This window comes from Leptopilina boulardi, unplaced genomic scaffold (genome assembly GCF_019393585.1).
Source record: "Leptopilina boulardi isolate dan_hultmark-lab unplaced genomic scaffold, ZJU_Lbou_2.1 LbouV2_302, whole genome shotgun sequence".
NCBI classification, from domain to species: Eukaryota; Metazoa; Arthropoda; class Insecta; order Hymenoptera; family Figitidae; genus Leptopilina; species Leptopilina boulardi.
The window spans coordinates 1,172,430-1,199,297 of record NW_026137866.1 but is presented as its reverse complement, the minus strand read 5'-3'; the positions used below and the strand labels follow the sequence as shown (position 1 = coordinate 1,199,297).

Below are 26,868 nucleotides of genomic sequence, written 5' to 3'. Positions count from 1 at the left end.
TTTTTTTCCAAATAATTATTGTAAACAAATTACGTGTCATGTTTACATTTTGAATACTCTTAGAATGTATTTGAAATTTAATATTATTTATTATTGATAATCAATATGGTTCAAAGTGTCAGTATGCAATAAGTCATTGCCATGCATTGTTGCTGATTTTATATTATCGTTTATAATGAATGATTATCTCTGATAAAATTAAGTGTGTGTGTGAAAATTTCTTTGAAGTAATAAAAGATGAAACGTGCACTTGAGGTTGATATTGATAATTATCATTCGGAGAAGAATCCAATTGTATTTTTAGATATTGCTATCGGTGATGAGTACGGTAAGTGAGGTTATGTTTACTTTTTTTTTTTAAATTATATTTTTATTGCAAGTATTGTTGAAATTAGAAAAATATAACTTAAATTTAATTTAGAAAATAGTTATTATAATGTTTAATAGAAAATTTTAATTATTATTGCTTTATTTAAAGTGAAAATAAGTACTTGCTCCGAAATTTTATATATACATACTGTTTTTGTTTATAATGTTAAGAAAGTAAATTAATTAAGAAAAAATAATTTTATTAAATATATTTTTGTATATTAGTTGATAAATTTAAAGAAATTAGTTATTATTTATAAAAGTTATAAAAATATATTCAAACGTAATTTATACGTATTTTTTATGTATTTATGGAATAATTTCAATGAGAAAGAAATATAACTATTTTACATTACAGTTGGACGTATTGTTATCGAACTTTTTAAAGATTTAGCGCCACGTACAGTGGAAAATTTTCGATCTTTATGTACTGGAGAAAAAGGAATTGGCGTCAATGGAAAAAAACTTTGTTATAAAGGATCTATTTTTCATAAAGGTAAATATTCTTTTTTTAAAAAAAGGATTATTAATTCCTTTTAAAAAAAAATTTATTCTTTTTTAACTGAATTATTTTTGAAATTAAATTAAATTTTTTTTTCAGTTGTATCACATTGTATGATTCAAGGAGGAGATATTATAAATTTCGATGGCACCGGTGGTGAGAGTATATATGGTCCTCATTTTGAGGATGAAAGTTTAAAAACACCTCATTTAGAGGCTGGTTTAGTCAGTATGGTGAATGAAGGACGACCTCATACAAATAGTTCACAATTTGTCATTACAGCAATGTCTTGTCGACATTTGGATGATACAAATGTTGTTTTTGGTAAAGTTAAAAAGGGCATGAGTGCCGTTAGTGAAATAAATAATGTACCAACAAAAAATCAAATACCTGAAGAGGTAATTGACAATTTTCACCAATTTATAAAAAATCTATAAAATCCAAAATTAAATTTCAATTTTTTTTTCTCAGAAAGTATCTATCATTAATTGTGGAGAATTAAAGAAAGGTGACAATTGGGGATTAGAGGAAAATGATGGTTTTCCACTTTGGCCCAATGATTGGGATTATGAAGAAAAATTGACTGTAAGTTAATTTTTTTATTGATAAAATGAAATTCTAAAACAAATTTTTTAAAAAAAAAAACAGAAAGTCTAGAATTAAAAATAAAATTTTCAGTACAAATATCTTCAGGAGGTAATAACTAAAATTAAAGATTCGGGAAATTTTTATTTCTCAAATTTAAAATATTTAGAGGCAAATGTAAAATATAAAAAAGCATTGAGATATTATGATTGGATGATGAATTTTAAAGATTTACCAGATGAATTGGATGAATCGTTTAAAAATCAAAAAGTTATTTTACTATTAAATCTTTGTGCTGTCAAATTAAAACAACGTAAATTCAAGGAAACACTTTTACTCTGCAATAAGGCAAGAAATTTATATTTTAAAATTAATTACAATGAACTTAAAATAAAAATTTAATATAATTTCTTTTAAATTAGGTTTTGGCAATAGATGAAACAAATAGTAAAGCATTGTTCAGAAGAAGTCAAGCTTATTTAGGTTTAAATGAATATCAAATGTGTCTTTTGGATCTTAAACAAGCAAATCAAGAATGTCCCAATAATAAAAATATTTTACAAGAAATTGAAAAAGTCAAACAGGTAATGAATTCGTACTTAATTTTTGAAAAGGAAACATTCAAAAAAATGTTTAAATAAAACGAGGCAATATTTTTTTTGTTGTACATATTAATTACAAAATGAAACAATTATTTAAAATCAAAATAAAACTTTAAATTTCATAAGGAAAATTAAAGAAAAACAAATATTCATAAAGTTGAAATCAATTTATTTACAATGTAGTCAAAATCTACATTAACTACAATCTTTGAGTTTTTTTTTTTTTTGAAAAATGTAATATTACATTTTAGAAACTAAAAATATTCGATATTGTAAACAATTTTTTGAGGAGAGGAATTTTTGTTATTATTCAGTCGTTCTCTTTTATTTAAGAGACAAATTTTTATATTTCAAGAGACAAAAAGTCAGCTTAAATAATTGTCTATTTTAAATTGATTTAAATTATTAAGCTGATGTTTATTGTAAAAAAAATGTCCATGTCTTTTGTGATATTGTTTTCAGATGAAAGCAAAAGAAATTTTTTTTACACTGCATGTAAAACTCAAGTACTATATAATGTACCCGTTTTTTTGTATGTGTGTGCAAATAAGCACTTCTGTGAGATGTTCTATATAAGTAATCTAGATTTTTGCAAATATACATATATATTTTTTTGTAAATCGTTTACATCGAAGACAAAAATCTCTCTAAAAAAAAAAGTAATACAGATAATATAAGGCCTATTATATTTTAATAGGGAGGAAAAGAAAACTAAAATAAAAGTGAACTTAATTTGATAAAATTTAGATTTTAGAATAATTCACTATTATTGTGAAATTCGAATATAATTATTGTAATACACATTAAAATATTTTCTTCTTGAAAATATAATGTATATCGCTTTTAAAGTTACAAAAGATTATTTTTTATTATATATATATATGTATACGTTATACTATTATATATAGGAAATAAATTATATTTCAATTAACTTGAGCTTATCAAAAAGATTTTCTTTTTAAACAATTTTTAATTTCTACAAAAAAACCAAAAAAAAAAATTGTATCTTACATGTAGGTGAAAAGAAAGTATAAAAATAAATATTTTAAATGAGAAAAAAAAATCCAAAGTACAAAAGTTTTGAAAATAAATAAGTGTTCAATATAAAGAAATTAATATTTAAAAAGAATACTGTTTTCAGTAATTTTCTGACAGAATGACATATTATAATAAAGCGAGAAGCACAATGACAGATTATTCTGCAGAAGCTAGTTTACGATGATTACAAAAAAAAAAGAAAAAATTCTGCAGAAATTCTTTTTTTTTGTGCAACATGGAATATGGAATGTACTTCTGCAAATAAATAACATCATTTATATTATATCACATATTATGGAAAATGATTAAATTACTTAATTATGAAACTTTTCAAGTTTTAACTTAATTGCAACATTGAGTTAATGCACCTAAGTGTAGATTTAACTTTTTTTCAAAAGATACTAATGACTATTAATTTGTATTTTCTTTTTTTTTTTTTTTGAGTATTTACGAATATTGACTAGAATTTATAATCCTAGAGGCGAAGTTAAATCTACCATTAAAGAACCAAATTTCTAGAGCGTGAATGATTAATCTTACATGTCGAGTTAATAAAAAGTTTCGAAAATTCGCCTAATATTAATTAAATGTTTCACAAATAATTGAAAGTGCCCTTAAATTCAAAACCTAGAGCGAATCTAATTTAATCAAACTAATTAAGTGCCAATTAACAATGGTGCTTTTTAATAAAAAAAAATGAGGAACAATATTAAAGTATGCCCTAAAATAGCTTTCAATGAAATTCTTATTTTTCTTTGTAAAAATGAAAAATCTTTTTAAAGATAATTTCAACAAAGCTTTAACGGCTCTTTCTTTATATTTACAGCGAGCTTTTGGTTTAATATATATTAATTTGGTGTGATCTTTGTCATTTTCTTCAGCGAGGTTTTTTTTTTGTGATTTTATAAATATTGAATAGTCCAAAAAATTCAATCTTTTACAGAGAAAAAATAAACTAATTTTTAAATTGAAATTTTAGTCATCAATAAATAATAGAAAAATGAATAAATAAATTAAATATTAGAAAAAAAAGTGAAAGATACATTTTTTTGGACTATTTCAAGACTCGAATTTCGTTATAAATATTAATAATTAGGAAACTCGTGTCTTATCTTAAATTCTATTACAAGGCATGAGTAACAATTAGCTACTTAGTTTTTTTTTAACCCTCTAACTTAATTCTCTAAATTTTCTGCTTCCACGGATAAATTTTCCACTCTTTTTCTTTCATTATTAAATTTTTTCCCTATATCAACTTCACGCATACTTTGCAATAATTCCTTACAAATAACATCCTCTATATCAGTATCATTAATATCTTGACAATCATTTGTCAAATTAACGTCACTATTTTTTGTATTCTCAATAATATTTTTAAATTCTTCACCCAATCCATCGTCATTTTTCGGTAGAGATTCTAAAATTTCATCGCAACTCATTTCAGGATTTTCCAATGAATTCATACCATCGGGATTGTCATTTGAATTGAATATATCGGTATTCACTTCGTCATCTGTCATATCGGCGGAATGTGATACTTTCTTTAATACACTATCAACTAAATTTGAAGCAAAACTTTTATTTTCGTTGCATTCTTGAATTGTTTGATGAATCGCCAATGATTGAGGTCGATGTGGTCGATGATAGGGAAAAACATTTTCTTCACCAGCCGGTGTATGAACAGCGGATATTTCCGTTTGTGTACTAACTCCATTGTCAACCATTTGTGGTTTTGATTGTATTGTTGACATGCAACGTTTTATTTCCGTTACTGAATCCTGCAATTGTTGTACCTGAGGAATTTAAAAAATAATTTTTAATATTAAATTCTTGAGAAATTTTGTTTAATGAAAATTGAGAAAAAAAAAATACCTGATTGTGTAACATATGACAAGTTTGTGCCAAGTTATTTACAACATCCATGTTTGGATTTGAAATTCCTTCTCCATTAGTAGTTGTGGCAGTTCCACTTTCTCGTCCATTTGCAGGTTGAAGTGCAACAACTTTTTTCCATAAGGCATTAATTGCCTGCATTTGTAGCAATTGCAACTTGTGCTCATTCTCGAGAACATTTCGCGTTGCTTCCATATCAGACGACAATTTCCTTTTAGAATGAAAAACATTTTTTTTTTTAAAAGTCATTCTTAATTTAGAAAAATGGAAAATTATTTTAACTTACTGAATATATTTGTTTGTTCTCATCATTTCAATTGCTTTTAATACATCAGTGGTTTTTTTGTCAGCGTTCCTCGTGTGATAGCCTCTCCACATTCTTTGAATGCAAATCGCTGCCTTTTCAGTTGGATCGTTTTGAACTAAGTAAATTTCAATTTAAAAAATTTGTTAAATAAATTGTTTTTTGAAATTACAATTAATTAATTTAATACCTTTATTAGTGTCTTCATGTTGCCTTTGAACTGCTCTATGACGAATACTATTCAATTTTGCCTGACAAACTTCACTCTCTTCATCGCTACTAATTACATTTGTCGCATCTTCATTACCAAATTTCTTTAATGGACTTGGTTTAATTCCATCTGTTTTTTTCATATCTTTACTTCTACCTAAATTTGGTGAATTTCTCACATTTTTTTTCATCATTGGCAATGTTTTACTTTGCACATAATTATTAATTTTAACATTTTGTGGATGATATTTTCCATTTGTACTTGTAACAACAGGTTTTGCAATATTTCCCTTACCAGGACTGCAATTCGTTGATAAATTACATTTAACTGTTGTTGTTGTTTTCACTGTATTATTTATATTTGTCTTTATCGGTGTAGCTGTATTAAAAATTGGCATTGATTTCACTGTTACCTCGGAAGGTATTATTTTAGTTGATTGCGCTGTTGTTGTTGTTGTTCCTAGAAATTGTACTGGTGAACTTAATTTACTAGGCGGTGTTTTTATTGGCAAAATTCGTGAAAGTCCTGACGGTGGTCGAAAATCAGGGCTCATTAAAGATTCAGGTACTGGTACGAGTTTTGTTGCTGCCTGCAGGGGACTCGATTTTTCTAAGAGGGGAAAAAATAAGAATATTAATTTTTTTTTTACTAAATAGTAAAAAAAATGTAAAATTAGAAAAATACCTTCAACGTCTTGTAGAGGTGCGCTATTTAATGATTTATTGAGAGTATTCGACAGCATATTTGGATCCAGACTTTGCGTCATTAACTGATCTTGATGATCGTTACTTAAGAGAGTGTGACAGGATGAAACCATTGCTTCAGTGTGACAACTTGTAACCATGCGCTCCGGTGATTGCATTCTCATTGAACTGCGTGACGAGCCTACTTTCAAAAAATCTATTTCACCACTAATGTAATTTTTTTTAATTCCTTAAATTCTTCATATTATAATAAAGTGCATTTAAACAATATTTGCGCTAGAAATATACTAGCTGAAGCGTGCAACTAATATGAGAATACATTTTTTATTACAAAATTTTTTTTTTTTTTCTCTTTTATTTAAAAAATATGTAAAATTTGTGTTACAAAATGTGTTCTCATGTCGCAACGACTGTTTGTAATTTTCTTTTAATTGCTCGCTTCTAGATTTTAATTGATAATATAGCATAGAAATTGAACTGCACTAGAAGCCGATATGAGGCGGTCGCTTTTGAGAAAAAAAAAAAAACTACGGTAAAAGCCTCTGCATTTTGATAGCGTGTACCTTTGCAAGGTGAATGGAAGAACCTTGCGTTGTATAATTTTCGTGTTTGATAATTTTTATCTTCATAGAACTCTAACGTCGGCGTGACTGGGAAAAACAAATTTTAACAGGAAACGTGTCGTGTAAAATTTCATTTCAATTCCAAATTACAATTCTCTTAATTAATTCAAATTTCAATATTTTGAAAAAATTTAAAAGTGAATTGCAATTTCATGTGGAATAAATTTGAATTCTGTTTTGTTTTGATGAAAAAAAAAAAAAAGAAGAATGGAAATTCTAATTTGAAAGGAGACTCACTCGGTCGTCTGGGAGAGTTGGTTCGATTATTACTAAGTCTACGCCTAGTTGCTGGTGAAGGACTCATTCCAACGCTGCTAAGACTATGCACACTTCCTGAATCGCTCTGTTGGCTCAATTGCATTTGATGATGTTGTGCTTTACTCAAAATAAGCCTAAGCTTTCGATCAGTTTCATTTTCGAGCGACTCACCCGATAATGGACAAACTGACGCAAGATATTGCGCCAATAATGAATGTTCTCCAATACGAAATTGTCGACCTCTTCCTTGCGAATAGAGCCACTCTGCTTTTAGACTGTGTACAATTTTTTTTTTTTTTTTTTCATAAGCAAAGGTAAAAGAAAGTGGAATAATAATCAAATTAAACACTCACCTCTCGATTGGATCAACTGCATAGCCATCGATCGATTTTAAATTCATACACCAGTTGATTATAAAAGGACGATAATCAAATCCACTATAATCTACTTGTTAAGAAAAAAAAAAAGAGAAGTAACTATATCTATATCCCTGAATTAGGGATTAAATTTCTACTACATAGAGAGATTATAATAACTAAAATAAGACTAATTTTTCATTAATTAGTTTTTTTTAATTAATAAAATTTAATTTATGAAACTAATTTATACTAAAATTTGTATTTTAAATGTAAAAAGGATACATATCGTTACCTGTCATGCTGACACATGGATTGTTTGCAATTGAGAAATTAACAAGATAAGTAAGATTCACTAAATGTGACATTTCATTTAAATCGGTTATATTGTTATTGGCTAAAGTAAGAGTTTCTAATGAAGACGGCAAATATCTCTCGCATTGGCGCAAAGTTATTAGACGATTATTGTGCAAAAACAGCTCCTAAAATAATAGTGAATTATTTAAAAAATACACATTTAAGTAAAACAAAAAAATATTTAAAGTAAATTTTTCTTACTTTTAAATTTTTTAGAAACGATATATCCGAAACGTGACTAATGCTGTTTTCCGACAAATCCAAATGCTCCAGTTTTGTGTTTGTTTGTAAATGCTCAATGGACTATAAACAAATATATCAGAAATTAAACAAAAAAAAAAGATAAGTATGTTTTTTCTAAACAATTAATTTTTAATTATTTATTTAAATAAAATTTACTTAATAATTAAGGACATGGAAATTTTTATTCACCTTGATATTGTTACCGGCAAGACAAAGTGTTTGTAAATTCACCAGGTCCTTGATACCTTCGATTTGTAATATTCCATTGTTTGCGAGATTCAATGTAACTAAATTGTGTACTTTTGAAACTCCATACATTCGAAGTAATTGATTTCTTACTATAGAGAGCTGAAAATTAAAAAAAAAAATTACAAAATATAAATAGAAAAATGCAATAAAGAAAATTTTGTAATTTTTCTTAACTATTCAGTAAAACTAAACAGTTAAATTATAAAACCTCTCTTTTGCAAAAAAAAAAAAAATCAACGGGCCTATAGGTGCAATCAATATTAATAACAATTATTATTGTCTGCATTTTAAAAATACACTTATAAATAATTGTTTATAATATTAAAACTAAACAATAAAATTGATCCTTTTTTTTGACATATTTGTATATATGTATACAATTCTCTCACATAAATAATGAATGAGACACACGTTTGTTGACAAGTGGCCAAGAATTAAAAAATCACTTGACAATCAATGATTGTTAAAAAAAAGACACGTTTCGATTAAAACTAAGAAAATACCTTGGTGATTCTTTGATAAGAATCGAGATTATCAAGACGTTGAAGCTCATTGTCATCAACGATTAAAATGTGTATATCAGCATCCGATGGACATCGAGCAAGTTTTTTTAAACTCTGACCACTTAAATCTAGAGTATCACCTGTCAATGACTCTAAAAATAAAAGCAATCATAATTATCACATGTTATTTTTATAAAATCGAAACTACAATAAAGAGTATTGATGTATTTTGCAAAAATGGACTTTTTTAACACTAGCTGTCAATAAAAAGTTATTAATCGTTCTCACTGTGCATTGAAATTATAACTATATATTTGAAATTGTTTGAATTAAACAATGTACACTGTGCTACAAAAAGAAAATAAACTTTAATAAATGACTTTTAAACAATTACCAGTTGAAGCCATGATGAACACAATACTTGTTCTTGTTGTTTGTAGCTTCGATAAAAAATGATAAAATCAGGCCAATTCTTAAACCATATACTAAGAAATGTTTATAGAACTTCCGCGCAAGAAACTTTTTTTGTTGCTAAATTTAGTTTCCCGCGAAAAATTTGAATTTATGTCTCTTCAAAAATTATATTAATTATTTTAAATAATAATTAGATTTCATTTAACAAAAGCATATTATAATAAAAGAAAATTATATTAGTTACAATTTTGAAAAAACAAAAATTATAACTATAATAATAATTGAAAAATAGATCCAAAGAAAATTCACACAAAAGTAATGTTTTTAAATTCCAGTGTTACCATAAAAATAAAAATTTTTCCCATTGGCAGTACTGATTGTAATTTTTAGCAAGATGGCGGCTTTCTTGTGCTGACATCGCCCCGTTCACATTTCTTTCGAATTTATGTCAACAATTCCGGCAAATAATCTGTTTCAGTTGATGTACCTATAATGTCTTGAACAATTTCAAGTGTGTTTGAAATTAAAAATAAGTGAAAAATGTCTACCAGATCACAGCTTACGAAGGATTTAAACGGTAAGTACAATCCGGGATGTTTACGTTTCTGTGTTCGATCTGTCAAATTCGCAGTGGCAAAGTTCAGCCATTCAAAGAAATTAATAATACCAAAAAAAAAAAGAAAATATTTCTGATACTTTTAAATTTATTCTTTAGATACAATTCAGAAAATCTATATTATAGAAATATATTTTTTCCTATTTTTCTTTCATTAACTAATAGTAAAGTACATGAATTTTAATAATTTTACTTTGACCCTGTGATTAAGTATCTCATTTTCTTAGAATCGGTGAAATCATTGCTCGGAAAACATGTCAAGATCCTGCTGAAGACTGTCGTTAAATTGGAAACAAAACCCGATAAACTTGAAAACCGTGTATTGGTATGTTATTTTTTACTATTTTTTAATATTAAGAATTTTAAAAAGCATGTTTTGTAAAATTGTTTACATTATATTTGTTATTTTTGATTAGATTATTAATATTTTATTATCGAATTTTTTATACGTTGTATTTTAATTTTACAATTATTATTGTTTTCATTCATAAATTTACAAATTGCTTTTATTTTGGTAATAATAAACAAATTCTGTTAAATTAATTTTAGTTGAATTAAAATTAAGCAATTTATATTGATATATTTTTAGACAATATTTAGTTATTTATTGTTTATGGTAATTATTTTCAGTTTAAGTAACTAATTTAGTTAATGAATACAATTTATTTTCAACTAATGAATAAATTTGTCTCAAGGCCACTCCCATTTGTGTAAATTATCAATTATAATGTATATGGTCCACGAGTTTGAAAACTTTATTTCAAGTGCAGTAATAAAAAGTTTAATCAGAGTATTTTTTTTCTGTCAAGATATCCTCATTTTTTGTTGTTGTTATTTTTATTTACTTATTATTTACTTTTTTTTTGCAGGTATTTTCACCATGTCGTTTATTCCTTTTAGCAGCAAAGGTGCCAACAAGGGTGAATATTTTTTTTGCTATTTTTTAAATAGAATTTTAATTGTTCATTTTTGATAACATTTTTTTTTCTATTTTACAGATCGATTTTCATTTTCATTATTTGGAAATAACAGCAGTAGAATCGAAAAGATCGAATTTATTATGTCTCACAGTAGGAGAAAGAATCTACAATTTCACAACAATAGGAGCTGGTGCAGACACTACCGAAGTCGATGCAATGATCGAAGCTCTACATACTGCCATCCGAAATATTTTCCCTACAGTTCCTCTAAAGTCAGTAACGATACAAAAATTGATAAAAAAATATTTTTCAATTAAAATTTATTTTTCCATTGTAAATTTTTAAAAAATTTTACAATTGTACTATAATAATTTACAATAATTAGAGTTTTACTTTTGTTTATTTTTGTAAAATTGTGTTTATTTTGTTTTTTAATTGCAGTTACGTTATAAGAAAAATCGACGTGATACCAGTTAGCAGATTACAGAGCATAAGAGGTAGTGATTTGGCTCGAAGTACAGAAGCAACGAGGCACACTGGTCCTTGTGGAGGATTTTCAACTCAATATGCTTGCATGTGCGATTTACATGCAGTTCCATATAGAGAAGAAGTAGCTTGGGTAAATAAGAATTTAATTTTAGTTTAAATTTTTTAATTTCTATATTTGTATTTCTTTAATTAAACACTATTTTTAATTTATTTTAGGATGTTGATACGATATATTTATCTCACGATACCAGAGAACTAAATTTACGAGATTTCGATCATCTTGATCAAAAAGATTTAGTGCCTATTATCTCGGCATTAGAATATAACACATGGTTCACTAAATTGCGTGTTTCACATTTAAAACTAAGTCATGAGCCCTTGGAAAGATTGCTACACGTATTACGTAGATCTCTTTCTATTCAGGAAATCTACTTGGACAATTTGGGAGTAAAATGGTAAAAATAAAATAAAAAACTCGCATTAATCTTGTATTTAATTTTTATCAATTTAATTAATTGTAATTTATATTATTTTTAGGGATTTTGCACATAAATTGTCATTAGCTTTAATCTCAAATGCTAACTCCATGTTGCATACTATAGATTTATCTAATAATATGATTGAAGATAAGGGTAAGTTTTTTAATAATAAAAATTCTGTTTTTGAAATATTGTTGTGTTTAAATATTTTGTTGTGTGATATTGTCACGTTTAAATTCACTGTATAGTTTGTTGTGTATCCACGAACAAATACACAAACCTCACAGTACACGAATTTTTTAATTTTGTAGGGGCCTCTAGCTTGTGTGGGATAATAGCCAAGTTAATGCAAGGTGTGCAAAAGTATATAAATCGCTAATTGATTTTTTCAGCATATACCATACTCTTCTATTTCTTTCTTTAGATATAGAAAAAAAAAACACTATTCTCTTATGTTTTCTCACTATTTATTGTAAATCGATTTTTTCTATTCTGATTTTATATAAAATTAATTTTTTTTTTTTGTTAAAGAAATGAAAAGATTGATTTCAATTCACTAAGCTTTTTCATCGTTATCATGCTGCATGACATATTTCATGTTTAATTATTTTGTAATTAATAAAATTATATCTATTTTAAAGGAGCTTCACATTTAAATGGACCAATAACTAAACTGCCAAAAGGCCTGCAGAAATTAAATTTATCACACTGTGGATTAACTGGAAAAGGTGTGGGACAAATTGCTCACGCTCTCAGTTTAAATAGAAGCATGCCAACTAGTCTTCAACATTTAAATTTTTCTGGTAATACTTTAAAGGATGACATTAATGTGAGTAATTTTGAATACCTTTTTAAAAAACAAATATTTTTATTTTTACTAATTATATTTAAAAAATATTGTTGCAGAATTTATGTAACTTTTTGGCGCAGCCTAATAGTATAACACATTTAGATCTAAGTGGTACTGATACTACACTTGAATGCGTAAGTATTTGAATTAAAACTTTTTTTTTTAGAAATAAATTTAAAAAAAAATTGTAACTTAATTAAAATAAATTTCAGTTGTTTGGCGCTCTGTTGCGAGGATGCGCAACTAATCTAGTCCACTTGAATGTTGCTCGCAACTCATTTTCAAGCAAAAAAACCAAAGAAATTCCTCCTAGCTTTAAACAGTTTTTTACGGCCACTTTATCACTCAAGTACTTAAACATCTCTTGCTGTAAATTACCACTGGAAGCTCTAAAACATCTTTTACTTGGATTGGCCTGTAATGAAAGTACCGTTGGATTAGAGCTAGATATGAGTGGAAATAATTTGGGATCAATGGGTGCACACGTTCTTGAATCATGTATTCATGGTGTACGATGCATATCGTCTCTTGACATTTCAGACAGCAGTAAGTGTATAAAATAATAAAAAGTAATATTAATTTATAATTAACTGTTTGAAAAAAAATCTTTGTAGATATGGATGTTGATTTGGCTCAAGTGATAACAGCAGTTGGAAAGAATAAATCCATAAAACATTTGTATATGGGACGTAATACAGCTGGAATGAAAAGTAAACATATTGCAGTCATTACAGATGCATTGGTTCAAATGATACAGGAAGATGATTGTGTATTGCAAGCTCTACATTTGCCTGATTCAAGACTAAAAGGAGATCTCTACAATTTGATTAATGCTCTCGGTAGTAATACATGTCTTCATACATTAGACATTAGCGGCAATCAAATTGGTGATCCTGGTGCAAGACTTTTGGCCAAGGCTTTGCAAATAAATAATCATCTTAAAGTGATCATTTACGACAGAAATAACATTGGTCTTCAAGGATATTCAGATATTGTTCACGCTTTAGAAAAGTAGATATTTCAAATTATATTTTTCCCTAATTATTGTAATAATATACTAAGACAATGTTTATTTACAGTAATTATAGTGTGAGACACATGCCCTTTCCAATTTTCGATCTACAGCCATGTATGAAGGCGTCAGCTGAAAAAACAGAACAGCTGGTGAGAAAAATTCAAGATCTTCTTCAAAGAAATGTCACACCGTGTAAATATAGTCATGGCCAGGCTTTTAGGCTTCAACAGGGATTTTTATTGAGTTCTACACAACAAATGGTTGATCGACTTGTGGTACAAACACAAGATACAATCAAAGCTTTAGCCGCAGAGAGTTGTGATGCTAATAATGATATTAATTACGCGACGGGACTCATACAAGATGCTGATAATTCTAAACAGGTATTTATTTTATAATTGAGAAATATTTTAACTAAATTCTAATTTCATCTTTTTTTTTCACCCTCAGCTTCTTCCAAGGTTGCATGAAATGCTGCAAAGAAAAGACGAGAATAATCCTATTGAAATAAAACTCATACAAATGGCTGATGAGATTCACAAAGTTGTTTCTGTTTATTTGAAGGTTTGTGAATTTAATTTTTATCAATTATTATTAATTTAATAAATTTTAATTTTTTATAATTGAGAGGTTTTTAAAATCGATTTTATAATTTAGGATTCATTGGATTCAATGCTCAAGTGTGCTAACGAACAGTGTCCAACTATTCTTTCGCAAACTGTGATAAAAGACGAAGAAAGTGATCCAATAACTGTCGAATGTGATCTTCGCGCTTCATGCAAAGAAAGAAATCAAGTTAATCATGAATTTATTCAAAGAACAATTAGTGAACAAGCTGGCGCTGATATTCTTAATAAAGTAAAGTATGTATCATTTTAATTTTTATTATAAAATGATTTTTTTCATTTCATATCTAAATAAAACATTTAATTTTCAAAAAATTCTTTCAGTGAACTTAATTTGGCAGTGGCTGCCCACGTTTCCGATCGTGTCACTGACGAAGTCATTGAATCACTGTCAAGAAGTTATAAAAATTTGGTGAGTAAAATTTTGGACTTGCTTTAAAAAATGTGTTAATTTAAAAATTTCTTGGATATTTATATTTTAATTTTGTTTATTTAGAGAAAATAGAGAAAACAATAAATAAATTTGAAATTAAAAATTAAAATCTAGATTGGAGATTCGGAATGTAGAACAAGAAGTAGCACTCCAGATGTTTTGCGACCAAGTGCCGGATCGATGAGCAGTGGAAGTGTAATTGGTGTCGCAGTCGGAACTCAATCATTGAGTATTGGTAGATCAAGTCTTGTTTCAGAAGAAGAAAGCACGCCCGAGAATTATTCTTTAACGAGCACTTTGGGTCCATGCGTCACCGATCCTTCACCCATGGTAAGAGATAAATTTTTCATAAATAGTAATTTAATTTTCATAAAATGGAAATTATTCTCATCCTTTTTTCACGCTTTCTAAAGAAATTGGATTATTTGAATCTTGTAAGTATGCAAAAGTCCTTTTATCGAAATTAGTATTATAATTGTATTTAGACATTTTTTTTTTTAATAAAATATTTATTTATTTAAATATTTTCTTCAGGCCACTCCTCATTTGTCGAATAAACGCAAAAGTTTGCATGGAAGAAAATTAAGGCCTAAATCAGTTGTCGATTCTGTGGAAGGTCTTTCAGCTGATGATATTCCTGACTTACTTCCTTCACTTCCAAAGGGTCAAACTGAAGGAATATCGGAAAACGAACATTCTTTAACAGAGTCTTTAGATTCAGTTTCTGAGTTGCCAAATACTGTTGGTCAACAATTGCAGCATCTTGTAAAATCGAGGCCAAAGAGAGCAAAAACGAGAGCACCATCTAGACCAATGTTAAGACCGGATCAACAACCAAATGGACTTACTCTGGGCGAAGGTCTTGATGTTTTCTTCAGACCTACAACACCCACTACACCTCTTGTATCACCTACAAGTGACGACAGGTAATTTTTTAAATTCTCCAATATTTTCAGAATTAATTAAAAAACAATTTTTTTTTTGTCAGTTCCCTGCATACTTTCCCAACTGAAGGCAGTCCAAATTTATCAACAAACAGCCAAAAGAGTATTCCACCTGATGTGGAGAAAAAACACGGTTGCAGTTCACCAATGTTAAAAACACTTCTCGAACCTGCACCACGTTCAAGATCGAGTGATAATTTGGAAAAATTCTCACCACTCATTGGCAGAAGATCACAGGGTGATTCACCATTGACATCATCGCCTCTTGCACGTCGAATGATTAATGAAAATACACATGAGAAAACACTTTATGAGACGAGTGCAGAATCGGGAATTAATAATGAGAGTATGTCAGATTCATTGCAAAGAAATACATTGCCAATTGTTGGTTCAAGTTTAACATCGCGACCCGCTTTAAAGGAGACGAGTAGTGATGAAAATAATGCACGACTTTTACAAACGAGTGCCAGTTTTAGTACATCGGATAAAGATGCAGAAACAAGACGTGCACTTATGAAGCGTGCAGACACTGAAAAAAGTGGTCAAGTTTCTTCCGTTAAATTACGTTCAACTGGTTTTGATCTTAAAAGTCCAACTAATGGAGCAACTTCAAAGAATTATAATTACAATGATACAACATCTAAATCGCCAGTTTTAAAATCAATTGCCAAAGGTAATAATGGTAATTTAATGGTGGGGAAAACAACACCGCCTATCACGGCACCAAAACCACGACCTTGGAGTATGGCCGCTGATCGAAAATCAGGTGCGAAAATTTATTTTTATAAAATTTATCACTATTTAAATATAACAAAATTGTAAAATATCTTTAAAAAATTTTTTAAATTAAACTTCTACATTTTTTTCAGGTGAATTCAATTTGCTTAGCGATGGTTCGAGTCCAAATACATCGGCTGGTAATACACCGGATTCAGGTGATGCTTTAGATGAATCAACTGATAGTGGAGTGAGTGGACCAGCTTCTTTGCCACCAACGTTATCAGGAAGTAGTACGACTAGTTCTTTGAGTAATTCAAGTGTCGAGAAAAGATCGGTGAGAGAATTAGCGGCTAGTTTGACCAAAACAAAAATGGATAAAAAGGAAAACGGTGAGAGATGGAAAAAAAACAATTTTTTTTTGGCACGATAATAATTAGAATAGTTTTAATTAAAAAAATAGGCTTATATAATTTTTCCCTTTATTTATTAAAATTTAATCCTAGTTTTTAATTTTAAAAAAGGCTATATAATTTTTACCCTTATTTTAGTTTTTTTTTATCGCTAAATTAAAATTTAATCCTGCATGTTTTGCTTTATTTTTTACCATTTTGGCTGTAAATATTTTTAGAACTTACCGCACCCGCAGCATGGAGGTCGGTGCTTCGTCGTTCTGTCAAACCAGCATCAAATAAGGTATTCATGTTTTAATTTTCTTTATTTTAATTATGCGCTAATTAAAATTTTTTTGTCGTATTCAAAAATAATTTAAATTTTGCATCCTTTTTTGTAATTTAATATAAATTAAACCTTGTGTTGCATTCAAATTAATTTTATCTATTAAAATTTTTATTATTTCAGTACATTTTTTTTTAATTGTATGCAGATTTTTATTTAATAATCCCAGTTTTTATTTCCTTATTTTGTCGCTAATTGAGTAGTTTTAATAACAGCTTAATTAAAGTTTGAAAATAATTCTTAACAAAAGTATTGATTAAAGTTAAATATGTAATGCTTCAAATGCACAAATTTCAGACTTCATTTATTTAATTAAAATTACAAAATAAGGCAAATTTTTGTAAATAAGTCATTAGAGAAGAAAATGATCTATTTTTATATTTTAAAAATTCATATTTATATTAAGTGTTCACAAAAAATTGTTCTCTGTAAAAAAATTATTGTAATAAATTTTTAGGGAATGAAAAATAATTTAATGTCTTTTTTCAGGCAATGGAAGCTCCGAAAACGGCTGAATTGCCGCAAATTGCCGTTAAATTACGGCGCACTTCATTTTTGCGCGATTCAAATTTCAATTATGATAATGATGTTGTTGATGTTTGAGTCTCGTTTCTGATTTTCGTTTGAAAAAATTTTAAAACGATTGTGCCAATCCTGTAATTTTTATTATGTCAGGAAACAATTTCCCTTTTATTTAATTTTTTTTTTTGTTTGTTTAAATTTTTACGAATAGTAGAAACAACTACATTCCAATATTGCAACGATGCCATATTATAATACTTAGAAAAAGAATAGCGACTCAGTTCAATATTAGGTACAGGGTACGATTATTCTCTTTTTATATATTACCTATATATAAATATATATATGGACTGCAGTGATATATATATTCCCTTGAACACAAATTTCGTACTTAATCTCTGAGAGGAAAAAAAAGGGAACGTCTTTGTAAATACTGAACGTGAAACAAAAAGTCATATAATTTAAAAAAAAAATTATTTACTGAAATTGTCACGGGATATAACTACTTTTTTTGTTGAAAAATTATTTAAAGAAACAGAATATTGAGGGGGAAAATAATAGATATGACGAAAAATGCATGTGAATTTTATCCGCAAGACTGTTTCTGATTTTAATACGTGTTTTTATTTTATGAGCAATTTTCTTTTTAAGGAGATTTTGATAACTTCGTGTTTGTTTTTTTTTTAATTTGAGCGTAAGTGCCTATTAAAGCCAGTTACCGTGTCAGTTTTTTTTTATTTTATTTTTTTAATTAAGTTTTCTCCAATTGGAAGAGTCTTCCTATGCAAGGCAGCAAGGTGTTATTTTTAAATGATTACATTTTAATCGCGATATTCCTGATTACACTGAAAAAAAGTTTATAGTAAATTTTTAATACAAAAAATACTGAAAAAAAGTTTGTAGTAAATTTTTAATACAAAAAATAGTGCAAAAATTATTTGCATAGAGAAAAATTTTAGAATCTTAATGCCTCTGTTTTTCAAAAGTTAAAGATAATTTTTCTTTTAATTTTTATTTCAAAAATGTAATTTCTTAACCCTTATCGATTTATTAAGATTTTAGTTTAATAATTTTTAGGTCATAATTTAAATTATTGTAATTAAATTTAGATCTCAATTTTATTAAGTTGTTTTTTTTATTAAATAACTTAATAGTTTTATTTAAAAATGGGAAAAATTTTACGAAAACTTTATTTTCAGTGTAACTTCCAAGCCTAACATTTAAGAAGCAGAATTTTACAAAAAAAATGTGTCATTCTGATGATACATAAAAATCTCATATTCCAAAATATTATGATAATATATTAATATTAAATCATTGCAATCGTGAAACTCAATTTCGCTATATAAGGAAAGAAAAAAAAAATATTTAAATAATTCCTTCAATGAAATTAATCCTGCTAAAAAACGAATTGAAGAATATAATGTATTGTAAAAGCAGGTTGTATTTAAAAATTAAGACAAAACTATATAGTTGTCCGAGTCATAGTTTATATATTTTAATTAGTAATTTAATGTAAATTTTATGGGATATATTTCTGGGATGATATATGTACATTATATTGTGATTTGTTGGTTTTATAATAGCGAATGAAATAGGCGTGTGTGCGAATGTAAATATTTTATGTAAACTAGTTTCAATATTTTGCGAGAAAATTTTTATTATATTCATCTGAAAAAGTCAGATTGGTTAATTAAATTATAATCTATAAAATTTATACTAAAAAAAAAATAAAATCTCATATCGATGATTTATATTTCGTAATCGATAGATAATCAAGTATTTTACAAAAAAAAAAAACTTTTCTCTAAAAAAAACACATTTCAAAAGTATTTAATCTCCGTTTTTATTATATACACAATTATTGAAATGTGCAATATATGGAATTTCATAAATTTCATTCAATTTTTTATTTTTTAAAAGGGAATTTTTGTTTGTTTGTTTTAACAGTTTTATTTACTTGTAGAAATTTATTGCAATTTTATTTTTTGTTATACACATTTAAATCAATTTGTTGAAAACTATATTATACGATGAAAGTATTTGGATCGATCTGACTTTACATGTTTCTTCCGTATGTAAATGAATATTCTTCCTCGATATTTTAGGTATTTTATAAGAGTATTTAAACAATTGTGAAACAAATTTTTTTTATTCAATCAATTTATTATATTTCGATACGAAACTGCGATTAATTTTTTCCAAAATTCTTATATTTGAAAATTTCGGTGTAACATTGAATCAGTTTTTTTTTCAGTATTATTTCAAGATTTTGCGAAATTTGTTTAAGAACTCATCAATTTTTATCTTACATATGTAAATTTCTATTAACTGAATCTAGAGAATCGATTTATAGAACATTTCGAAATGAAAGTATTAGAATTTTTTTTAAATGTATCGAAATATAATATAAAGGCAATTACAATTTTTTTGTCCATTCTCATGATGTGTTATAATTTGATTTAAAATTTTAGAAATAATGTCAAATTTTTAATTTTTTTGGCGTCAACGAAAAAAAAATTTTTTTCCATAAAATTTGTTAGCAAAGAAAAAAAAAATTTGTCAATATTGAGATTTTACGTCGATGATTTATTGCACAGCATTAGATGCAATACACATATGTATAACAATATTGTAATTTTAAAGGACTTTTATATGTATATTCAATAATTTAAGTATGACATAAGGAGAATAATAGACAAAAATGATAAATTTTAGAGTATAAAGTATAAATTTAGAAATTCAACTAAAATAATCTCAAAAATTAAGCCAAAATTTCAGTATATAAACTGAATAAAAAAAACTTCTTCATCTTGTTCTAAAAAATTTACTAAGTATGATAAAAAAAACTGCCCTTTTAGAATTTCTATATTATTTTCAAAATAAAAACTTTAATATTCTGGAAAAAGTTTATCATTTTGCAAAAAAAAGAATATTTATTCGCCTTAGGAAAAATGAATCACTTTTTAATTAAAAAAAGAAGTCTTTACAACTGTTTTTACTTTTTCTAAAATTAGACTTTTTAATTTTATAAAGAAAAAAAAGACAGTTATTTAATTTTTCCATTGGAAAGCCAAGAAGGAAAAAAAAAATTATTCTTTTTAATATGAGTTTACCAAAATAGTTGTAAGAAAATAAAGTGTATTTAAAATTGTATAGACAATGTGAAATCCGGTGTCGATTATAATTGACTTTTCATCTCTCTCTCTTTTCTTGTAAAGGAAGAAAGAAATTAAATGGAATTATATTAAGATTTTTTATGCAAAATAAGAAAAAAAATCACTTCTATTATAATTGAATTATTTGAATATTAAAATAATTCAATTTGAAAATAAAGAATATAATTCACAGTTCAAATAAAATATTTTCGAAAAAAGTGGTTTTTTATTTCTTATTTTGCAAATTTGAACAAAAATTATGCCTGAAATTTGTAATAAAACCGGGCCTACATCATATTTCAGCCGACAAATAAATAGTCATATTAAAAAGTGAAATATGATTTTTTTTTTAAATTTCCCGCTGAAAAATCAAAGTAGCGCCATATGGTGGAAGATTTTTGAATTTTCCAAAAGTGACAGCTCAGCCATAATTTTCAATTGTATAATGTCAATGTATAATCTTTAGAGAAAAAAATAGTTTTTATTAATTAAAAATACAGTTAAATATGTCTCGTTTAAAATCTGATAAAGTTGGAAATGGTAGCAAGTGCAATTCAAGTGTTTGGCTACGTGCAATTTCTGCTAATGCCGAGTGGCCAGATAAAGTAAACATAACCCTATTTTTTGTAAAGAAATTTTGTTATCTCATTTTACTTATTTACTTATATATTAATTTTGTTTCAGGAAGAATTCCTTGACGTTATATATTGGTCACGTCAAGTTATTGGAATAATTGTTGGTATTGCATGGGGCCTTATACCTCTTAAGGGATTTTTGGGTCTTTTATTGTAAGTTTAATTGTTTTTTAATTGTTAAATACTTTTGTTTTTTTTTAAATGTTTATATATTTTTTGTTAATTGTAGCAAATAATAGGCATATTTTTTACTGTGTTTTAAATTAAATTTACACATTAGTTAACTATTTTTAAATTATATTTTCAGTGCGTTTAATGTTTTTTTCTTTGTTATAGATTTGTCTTGGTAAATACAGGAATAACATATTTATACTTCAGTAGTTATCAGCAAGTTGATGAGGAGGAATTCGGCGGTGCCTGGGAGTTAACGAAAGAGGGATTTATGACTTCATTTGCAGGTTTTTTGGTAAGCAATATAATAAAAAAATTGACTGAAATTTTCTATTAAAAAAATTAATAATTGAAATCTTTTTGAAATTAAATATATTATAAAACTGAATTATAAAATTTACATAGGTAACATGGATAATAATATATTCTGGTCTACATTTTGAATAAAAACAAAAAATGCAGTACTTGTACTCATGACTGAATCAATAGCAAGCGGTATTTAATTCTCCTTTACGAGCTAAGAAAAAAAAAATAAAAGGAGGAAAGTGATGGATGTCTGCGAACAAATGTGCATTTAATATATGGATCAAATGTTTTTTAATCATTGTTGTATAAACCAGCTTGCCAAAAAAATTGTTACGTGAGTTTTACAAATTATGTACAAAAAAAAAAAAAAAAAAAAAAAATAGACGATGTTCTAAGTTATAAAGACTGCAGACTGAAATACTTATCGTCCTTTATTTTAATTACTAATTTATTAACTTACCATTTTTTCTGAATTCACAGGTGACAAATTCGAACTTTAAATATGAAATATAATTAAATAATAATTTTATTACATTTTAATTTCATACATTTAGCCAATCATCACTCGTCTTCTACCGCGCGATCGCACTTCTTTTAATTTATTTAGAACTTGTTTTCCTCTTTCTTCTTGTTTTTTCTCTATGTAACTTTCAAAATAACCTTCGAGAATAATAGCAAATAAGTCCCGCAGTTTTGAATGTGCACTTTTTAATGATCTCTCGAGTACATATAAATCGACCGCAGAATCTTCCACTGAACAATTTACATGTGCTAGACCAAAGTCTATTAATATTACTTGATCTAAAAGAAACATTTTTTTTTTAGTAAAAGTAAATAAATAATAGTATAAATGTTTTTTATACCTCTTCTAATGTCTTTTGATTCATTGCTAATGTCTCTTAATAGAATATTAGATGTCGTTAAATCGCCATGAAAAATATTTTCACTGTGTAATTTTCCAATTAAATTACCCAAAATTTTGGCAATTAATTTTGTTAATTGCCAAAATGTTTCCTGTTGAGAAATATTTTCGTCTATAAATTTTTTCACAGTTATTGTATTATTTAAATATTCCATATAAATATTTCTTCGATTTAGATCGACATGATATATAGTAGGTGCTAGTACTCCTAAAAAAAGAAGAAAAAAATTTTCCAAAAATTAAAGTAGAATATTTTATGTCAAATTATTATTGTTAAAAAAAATTTGTGATTTTTTTCGTCTAGGAAATTACCTGCAGCTGTAGCACGAGACAATGCACGTGCCTCACTTTTAATTTGATGGCTAGCTAAACTTTTATCCAACATTTCGTGTCTATATTTCTTGATAAATCTGTGTTTTATCAACACTGGCCTATCTAAATAGGTTCCTTTATAAAGTCTTGCCTCTGCACCTTGTGCAATTAATTCATAATTTTCAAATGTCTCCGTCATTTTTTTTTGTCTCTGTAAGAATTTAATTTTTATTATTATTTATTTGCAATAAAAAAAAAAAATAAGAGAAAAAAAATCGTTAATAAATTTTCGAGGGAATAAAATATAGAAAAAATGCAAGCTGGCAAGAAAATTAAGATTGTAGCTTATGCGAGGGGGCAAGGAGAGTGCAGAGACGCAGGTGGTGGTTCGAGAACAATTGTAGGGTAGACATGTATATATATGAAAATGTCGCTAGCGCTAGCAAGGCGAGGGCGAAATGCTCAGCGAATCGATCGTTACTCGAAAGCGTCCTGCGCGCTAATCGCTCTACTGACGCTAGTATTCGCCCATATTTTGCTGCCATCAGTTTGGCATAGTTAAACGTACATAGAATTTTTCATTAAATTGTAATTTAACGTTTTCCATTTTTTTTTGTTTTAATTAAAAAAAGAAAGATAAATATAAAACAGCAAGAGGAAAATAATGAAAGATGAGGTGAAAATGGACGCGAATCGCTTAATAGCGGAAGTTTACAAAAGACCGGCTCTTTGGAACCAGAGACATATCTCTTATCACAATCGAGAAGTGACCAATAGAGTTTGGCTGGAAATTGCAACGATCTTCAAACTTCCCAGTGCGTTTATTATAATTTTTATTTTTAATATTAATTAAAAATTTATTTCTTCTCGTGAAAATTTGATATTTAAATATAAATAATCCGTTTGTTAACAGTTTGTCAATTTGGAAAGATTTGATCGGAAATTGTACGTCTTTAGCTAAAAGTAAATATTATCGATTCGTGTGGCACGTTCTTATATATATATGCATATATATATACAATATACACGAAACTAAACACGTGTGTTTTAATTTAATACTTTGAAATTAGTAATTAAAATTTTTTAAATATATTTTTAATTTTATTAAAAAATTATTTATAAATCTGTGTTATATTTTTAAATTATAATTTTGCCACTTAAAACCATTTGCAAGGAAAAAACGCACGTTTTGTCACGTGTCAGTAACATAACGTCAAAACAAACTCAAAGGATCCTTTCCGCTCTTTTATATTGACAATAAAATTTTATTCTCAGCGAGAAGAAATAATTTTTCAATATTTCAATTGAATTTAAATTAGTCAAGAATTCTTTTTTAAAAAAAGGCATTTTTTCCAGAACCCGTTTTAAAAGCAAAATGGAAAGGTCTTCGCGATACTTTTCGTGCCGAATTAAAAAAAGAATTGGTTTATCAAAAAAGCAATTATCATCGAAATCGTCCTGTATGGATTCATTTCAAGAGTCTTCAATTTCTTAAAGAACAAATGGTACCAAGACCACCAATTTGGGAACGTAATTGTACACGAAATTCTGATAATGATCATCATGGAAGTGAAATGGATGATGATCATAATGGAAGTTCTGCGAGTAAAGTTGATGATAATTCGACACTTGAACTTGTCAATGGTGATACACAAATAAATTTAGATGCAATTAATCAAGTTGAAGTGAAACAAGAACCTGAGGAACAATTTCAAAGTCTTGAATTTCATAATGTCTCGGAGAATATTGCTGATAATGAAATGATGCTGCAAAATTTATCACCTGAACAAGTTCTTATGGGCGATGCAGATTCAATTAATGGCCTTAATGTCGATCCTCTCGAGGGTAATCGTTGCGATGATAATTATTTCTTTTTAATGAGTTTATTACCTCATATAAAAACTTTGCCAGCTGAACGAAGAATGCTTCTCAGGATGCAAATGCAAGAACTGGTTTATAAGGAAGTCTATAAAAAAAATAATAATAGTGAAAGGGAATCGAGCTCTTGAATTATTTGAAAATTAAAGAAATTTTCCCTATTAGCTTTAAAATTTAAACAAGAAATATTATTTTTTTAATTTCTTACTTTAAGTTACTGTGATCGTTTAATTACTAAAGACAAGCCAAAAATTTTGTTTTATTTATCATTTCTCGTGCCATATTTATGGATTTTTGTGTAAAAATTGCTCTATAATTTTAAGTGCTTAATGTTACTTAAAATTAATAATTATACTACTTTGTAAGTTGAATTTGAAAAAAGTGAGGTTAGTTTTTTTTTACAAACAATTCAACAAAATTATCGCTGAAAGTATATAAATTAATACAGATTCTACATTTTTGTGAATACTTATCTTTTATTAAAATCTTAATTTCAGAATCGTAAAATTAAGAAAAAAAAATGAGATATATGTAAATTCAAAGTGGATCTACACTGAGAGAAATATTTTGTATTCCTATAAATTTTATAGGAAACGCATTTATGCTGGTTGAAATAAAATATAATATTTATGAAACATTACTTCTAAATGATTTTTAATTCAATAATGAAAAGTTTTATATTAACTTTTACCTTGAGAAAATTGAGAAAATGACAGTTACAGTTTGTTTACATTGAGTACAGTGAAGTTGGTTCTAAAACAAATATGGCGGGTCATGTTTGCACATGCGCAATATTTCGCGCGCTATTTTAAAATGTATGACATTTTTTTGGAAAAATTAATATATATTTACTGTTAAAATCAATTCTTTAAGAAAACTTAGAAATAAAATGAATTTTTTAATAAATTTATAAAAAATTATTATTTATAAATTTAGTTTATATATGAAGATTTTAATTTTTTAGTTTAAACTGGAATAAAAATGAACCGACCAATGGGGTTTCACTTTGGGCTGAAGCGCCCTCTAATCTATCGATTATTGTATGTAGACAAGTTCAGAGTGTCGGCAACTGAAATGAAGTTTGACCAAAAAATTATTTTGGAAAAAGAAATTGTGAATAAAAAGTTAAAATAATAGAAAATTGAAGATATTTATAAGTAAATAAGTGAATTTCTTGTTTAATTGTATCAATCATTATGTAGTGAAATCAAATTTCATAAATATGGATCAGAATTAAAGGAGAGGATGAATGTTTTGAGGTTATGTTTTCGATTTACTTGCGCGGTGCTGTAAACAATTCAATTTTCTAAATTGTAAACAGAAGGAGTTATGTACGTTTAAAAACAGGTAAGGTACTAACGTAATATCACAATAAAAAAAATATACATATATATAGGTATAAAGCTTAAAGGTTGAGAAACACTGGTACTTTCTCGTACCTGCAGGTACGATTACCTTGCACAGCATTATGCATTCATAAAACTGACACACGTATGCATTGATAGTAAGCACTTTTTACACCGTTATAGGTATAAAACAAAACTGATATAGTTCTTATATACCTGTATTAATGATGCAGGTATCAAGTTCTTTAAACTTTCATCGAAATTATAAATATTGTCATTCTTTTTGGAATCTTCTTGTGGAACAGATAAAATTTGTTAATTCGCCTCGTCCTGTAAAAGCACTCAGTGTTTCTCTACCTTTTAAACGAGCATGCGTACCTGGTTTCTTGACCAACCGTTTTCATTTGCTTTCGCTGGTTATAGGTGTATAGAGAGACTTCAGTTCACTCACTGCTCAGCTCTTGGCATTCTTGACATTTACTTTAGTTCCGCTATATACAGTGTCTATATAACAGTGTTCAAGATATCTTGTTCGTGCTAAAAACTCATGGCAATGGCTAAAACTAATTCAAATTTCTAA

General features: G+C 27.1%; 6 protein-coding genes across 16 annotated transcripts; 4 read left to right on the top strand and 2 right to left on the bottom strand.

The window, feature by feature from the left end:
* The first annotated feature begins 20 nt into the window (after positions 1–20).
* Positions 21–3,379, top strand: LOC127282699 (peptidyl-prolyl cis-trans isomerase D). Of its 2 annotated transcripts, XM_051307128.1 has the most exons (7): positions 21–328; positions 728–865; positions 971–1,269; positions 1,343–1,456; positions 1,550–1,804; positions 1,879–2,040; positions 3,200–3,379. In XM_051307128.1, exons 1-7 carry the CDS (start codon positions 238–240, stop codon positions 3,200–3,202), a joined length of 1,062 nt encoding a protein of 353 aa, XP_051163085.1. In that variant the 5' UTR covers positions 21–237; the 3' UTR covers positions 3,203–3,379. The 2 variants fall into 2 exon arrangements, with proteins under 2 accessions (XP_051163085.1, XP_051163084.1); XM_051307127.1 differs by having other exon boundaries at positions 23–328; positions 1,879–3,379.
* On the bottom strand, positions 2,211–9,285 carry LOC127282698 (centrosomal protein of 97 kDa). 2 transcript variants are annotated; one of them, XM_051307125.1, is made up of 12 exons: positions 9,192–9,285; positions 8,798–8,949; positions 8,235–8,393; positions 8,004–8,105; positions 7,731–7,927; positions 7,443–7,526; positions 7,069–7,364; positions 6,189–6,392; positions 5,484–6,113; positions 5,276–5,411; positions 4,969–5,200; positions 2,211–4,889 (listed from the first exon to the last, which is right to left on the bottom strand). In XM_051307125.1, exons 1-12 carry the CDS (start codon positions 9,202–9,204, stop codon positions 4,272–4,274), a joined length of 2,823 nt encoding a protein of 940 aa, XP_051163082.1. In that variant the 5' UTR covers positions 9,205–9,285; the 3' UTR covers positions 2,211–4,271. The 2 variants fall into 2 exon arrangements, with proteins under 2 accessions (XP_051163082.1, XP_051163083.1); XM_051307126.1 differs by having other exon boundaries at positions 6,189–6,389; positions 9,192–9,219.
* A 314-nt stretch (positions 9,286–9,599) lies between these two features.
* Positions 9,600–21,054, top strand: LOC127282923 (F-actin-uncapping protein LRRC16A). 4 transcript variants are annotated; one of them, XM_051307512.1, is made up of 23 exons: positions 9,600–9,788; positions 10,055–10,152; positions 10,697–10,747; positions 10,826–11,019; positions 11,189–11,366; positions 11,453–11,691; positions 11,774–11,868; positions 12,027–12,068; positions 12,357–12,544; positions 12,622–12,699; positions 12,778–13,111; positions 13,180–13,576; positions 13,645–13,963; positions 14,031–14,144; positions 14,238–14,443; positions 14,531–14,618; positions 14,754–14,969; positions 15,053–15,073; positions 15,174–15,565; positions 15,628–16,349; positions 16,453–16,692; positions 16,932–16,996; positions 17,528–21,054. In XM_051307512.1, the coding sequence occupies exons 1-23, from the start codon at positions 9,752–9,754 to the stop codon at positions 17,639–17,641; spliced, it is 4,428 nt and encodes a 1,475-aa protein (XP_051163469.1). In that variant the 5' UTR covers positions 9,600–9,751; the 3' UTR covers positions 17,642–21,054. The 4 variants fall into 4 exon arrangements, with proteins under 4 accessions (XP_051163469.1, XP_051163471.1, XP_051163470.1 ...); XM_051307514.1 differs by lacking the exon at positions 12,027–12,068; XM_051307513.1 differs by lacking the exon at positions 15,053–15,073.
* A 61-nt stretch (positions 21,055–21,115) lies between these two features.
* On the top strand, positions 21,116–22,248 carry LOC127282929 (respirasome Complex Assembly Factor 1). Its single transcript, XM_051307527.1, has 4 exons — positions 21,116–21,323; positions 21,403–21,506; positions 21,690–21,819; positions 21,930–22,248. Exons 1-4 carry the CDS (start codon positions 21,225–21,227, stop codon positions 21,969–21,971), a joined length of 375 nt encoding a protein of 124 aa, XP_051163484.1. The 5' UTR covers positions 21,116–21,224; the 3' UTR covers positions 21,972–22,248.
* On the bottom strand, positions 21,929–26,814 carry LOC127282927 (EKC/KEOPS complex subunit TP53RK). Of its 6 annotated transcripts, none has more exons than XM_051307521.1 (4): positions 26,684–26,814; positions 23,065–23,275; positions 22,694–22,960; positions 21,929–22,631 (listed from the first exon to the last, which is right to left on the bottom strand). In XM_051307521.1, exons 1-4 carry the CDS (start codon positions 26,690–26,692, stop codon positions 22,381–22,383), a joined length of 738 nt encoding a protein of 245 aa, XP_051163478.1. In that variant the 5' UTR covers positions 26,693–26,814; the 3' UTR covers positions 21,929–22,380. The 6 variants fall into 6 exon arrangements, with proteins under 6 accessions (XP_051163478.1, XP_051163482.1, XP_051163480.1 ...); XM_051307525.1 differs by having other exon boundaries at positions 26,667–26,690; XM_051307523.1 differs by lacking the exon at positions 26,684–26,814 and adding an exon at positions 26,505–26,653.
* LOC127282926 (uncharacterized) lies at positions 23,310–25,582 on the top strand. Its single transcript, XM_051307518.1, has 2 exons — positions 23,310–23,879; positions 24,421–25,582. The coding sequence occupies exons 1-2, from the start codon at positions 23,729–23,731 to the stop codon at positions 25,071–25,073; spliced, it is 804 nt and encodes a 267-aa protein (XP_051163475.1). The 5' UTR covers positions 23,310–23,728; the 3' UTR covers positions 25,074–25,582.
* Positions 26,815–26,868: the final 54 nt, after the last annotated feature.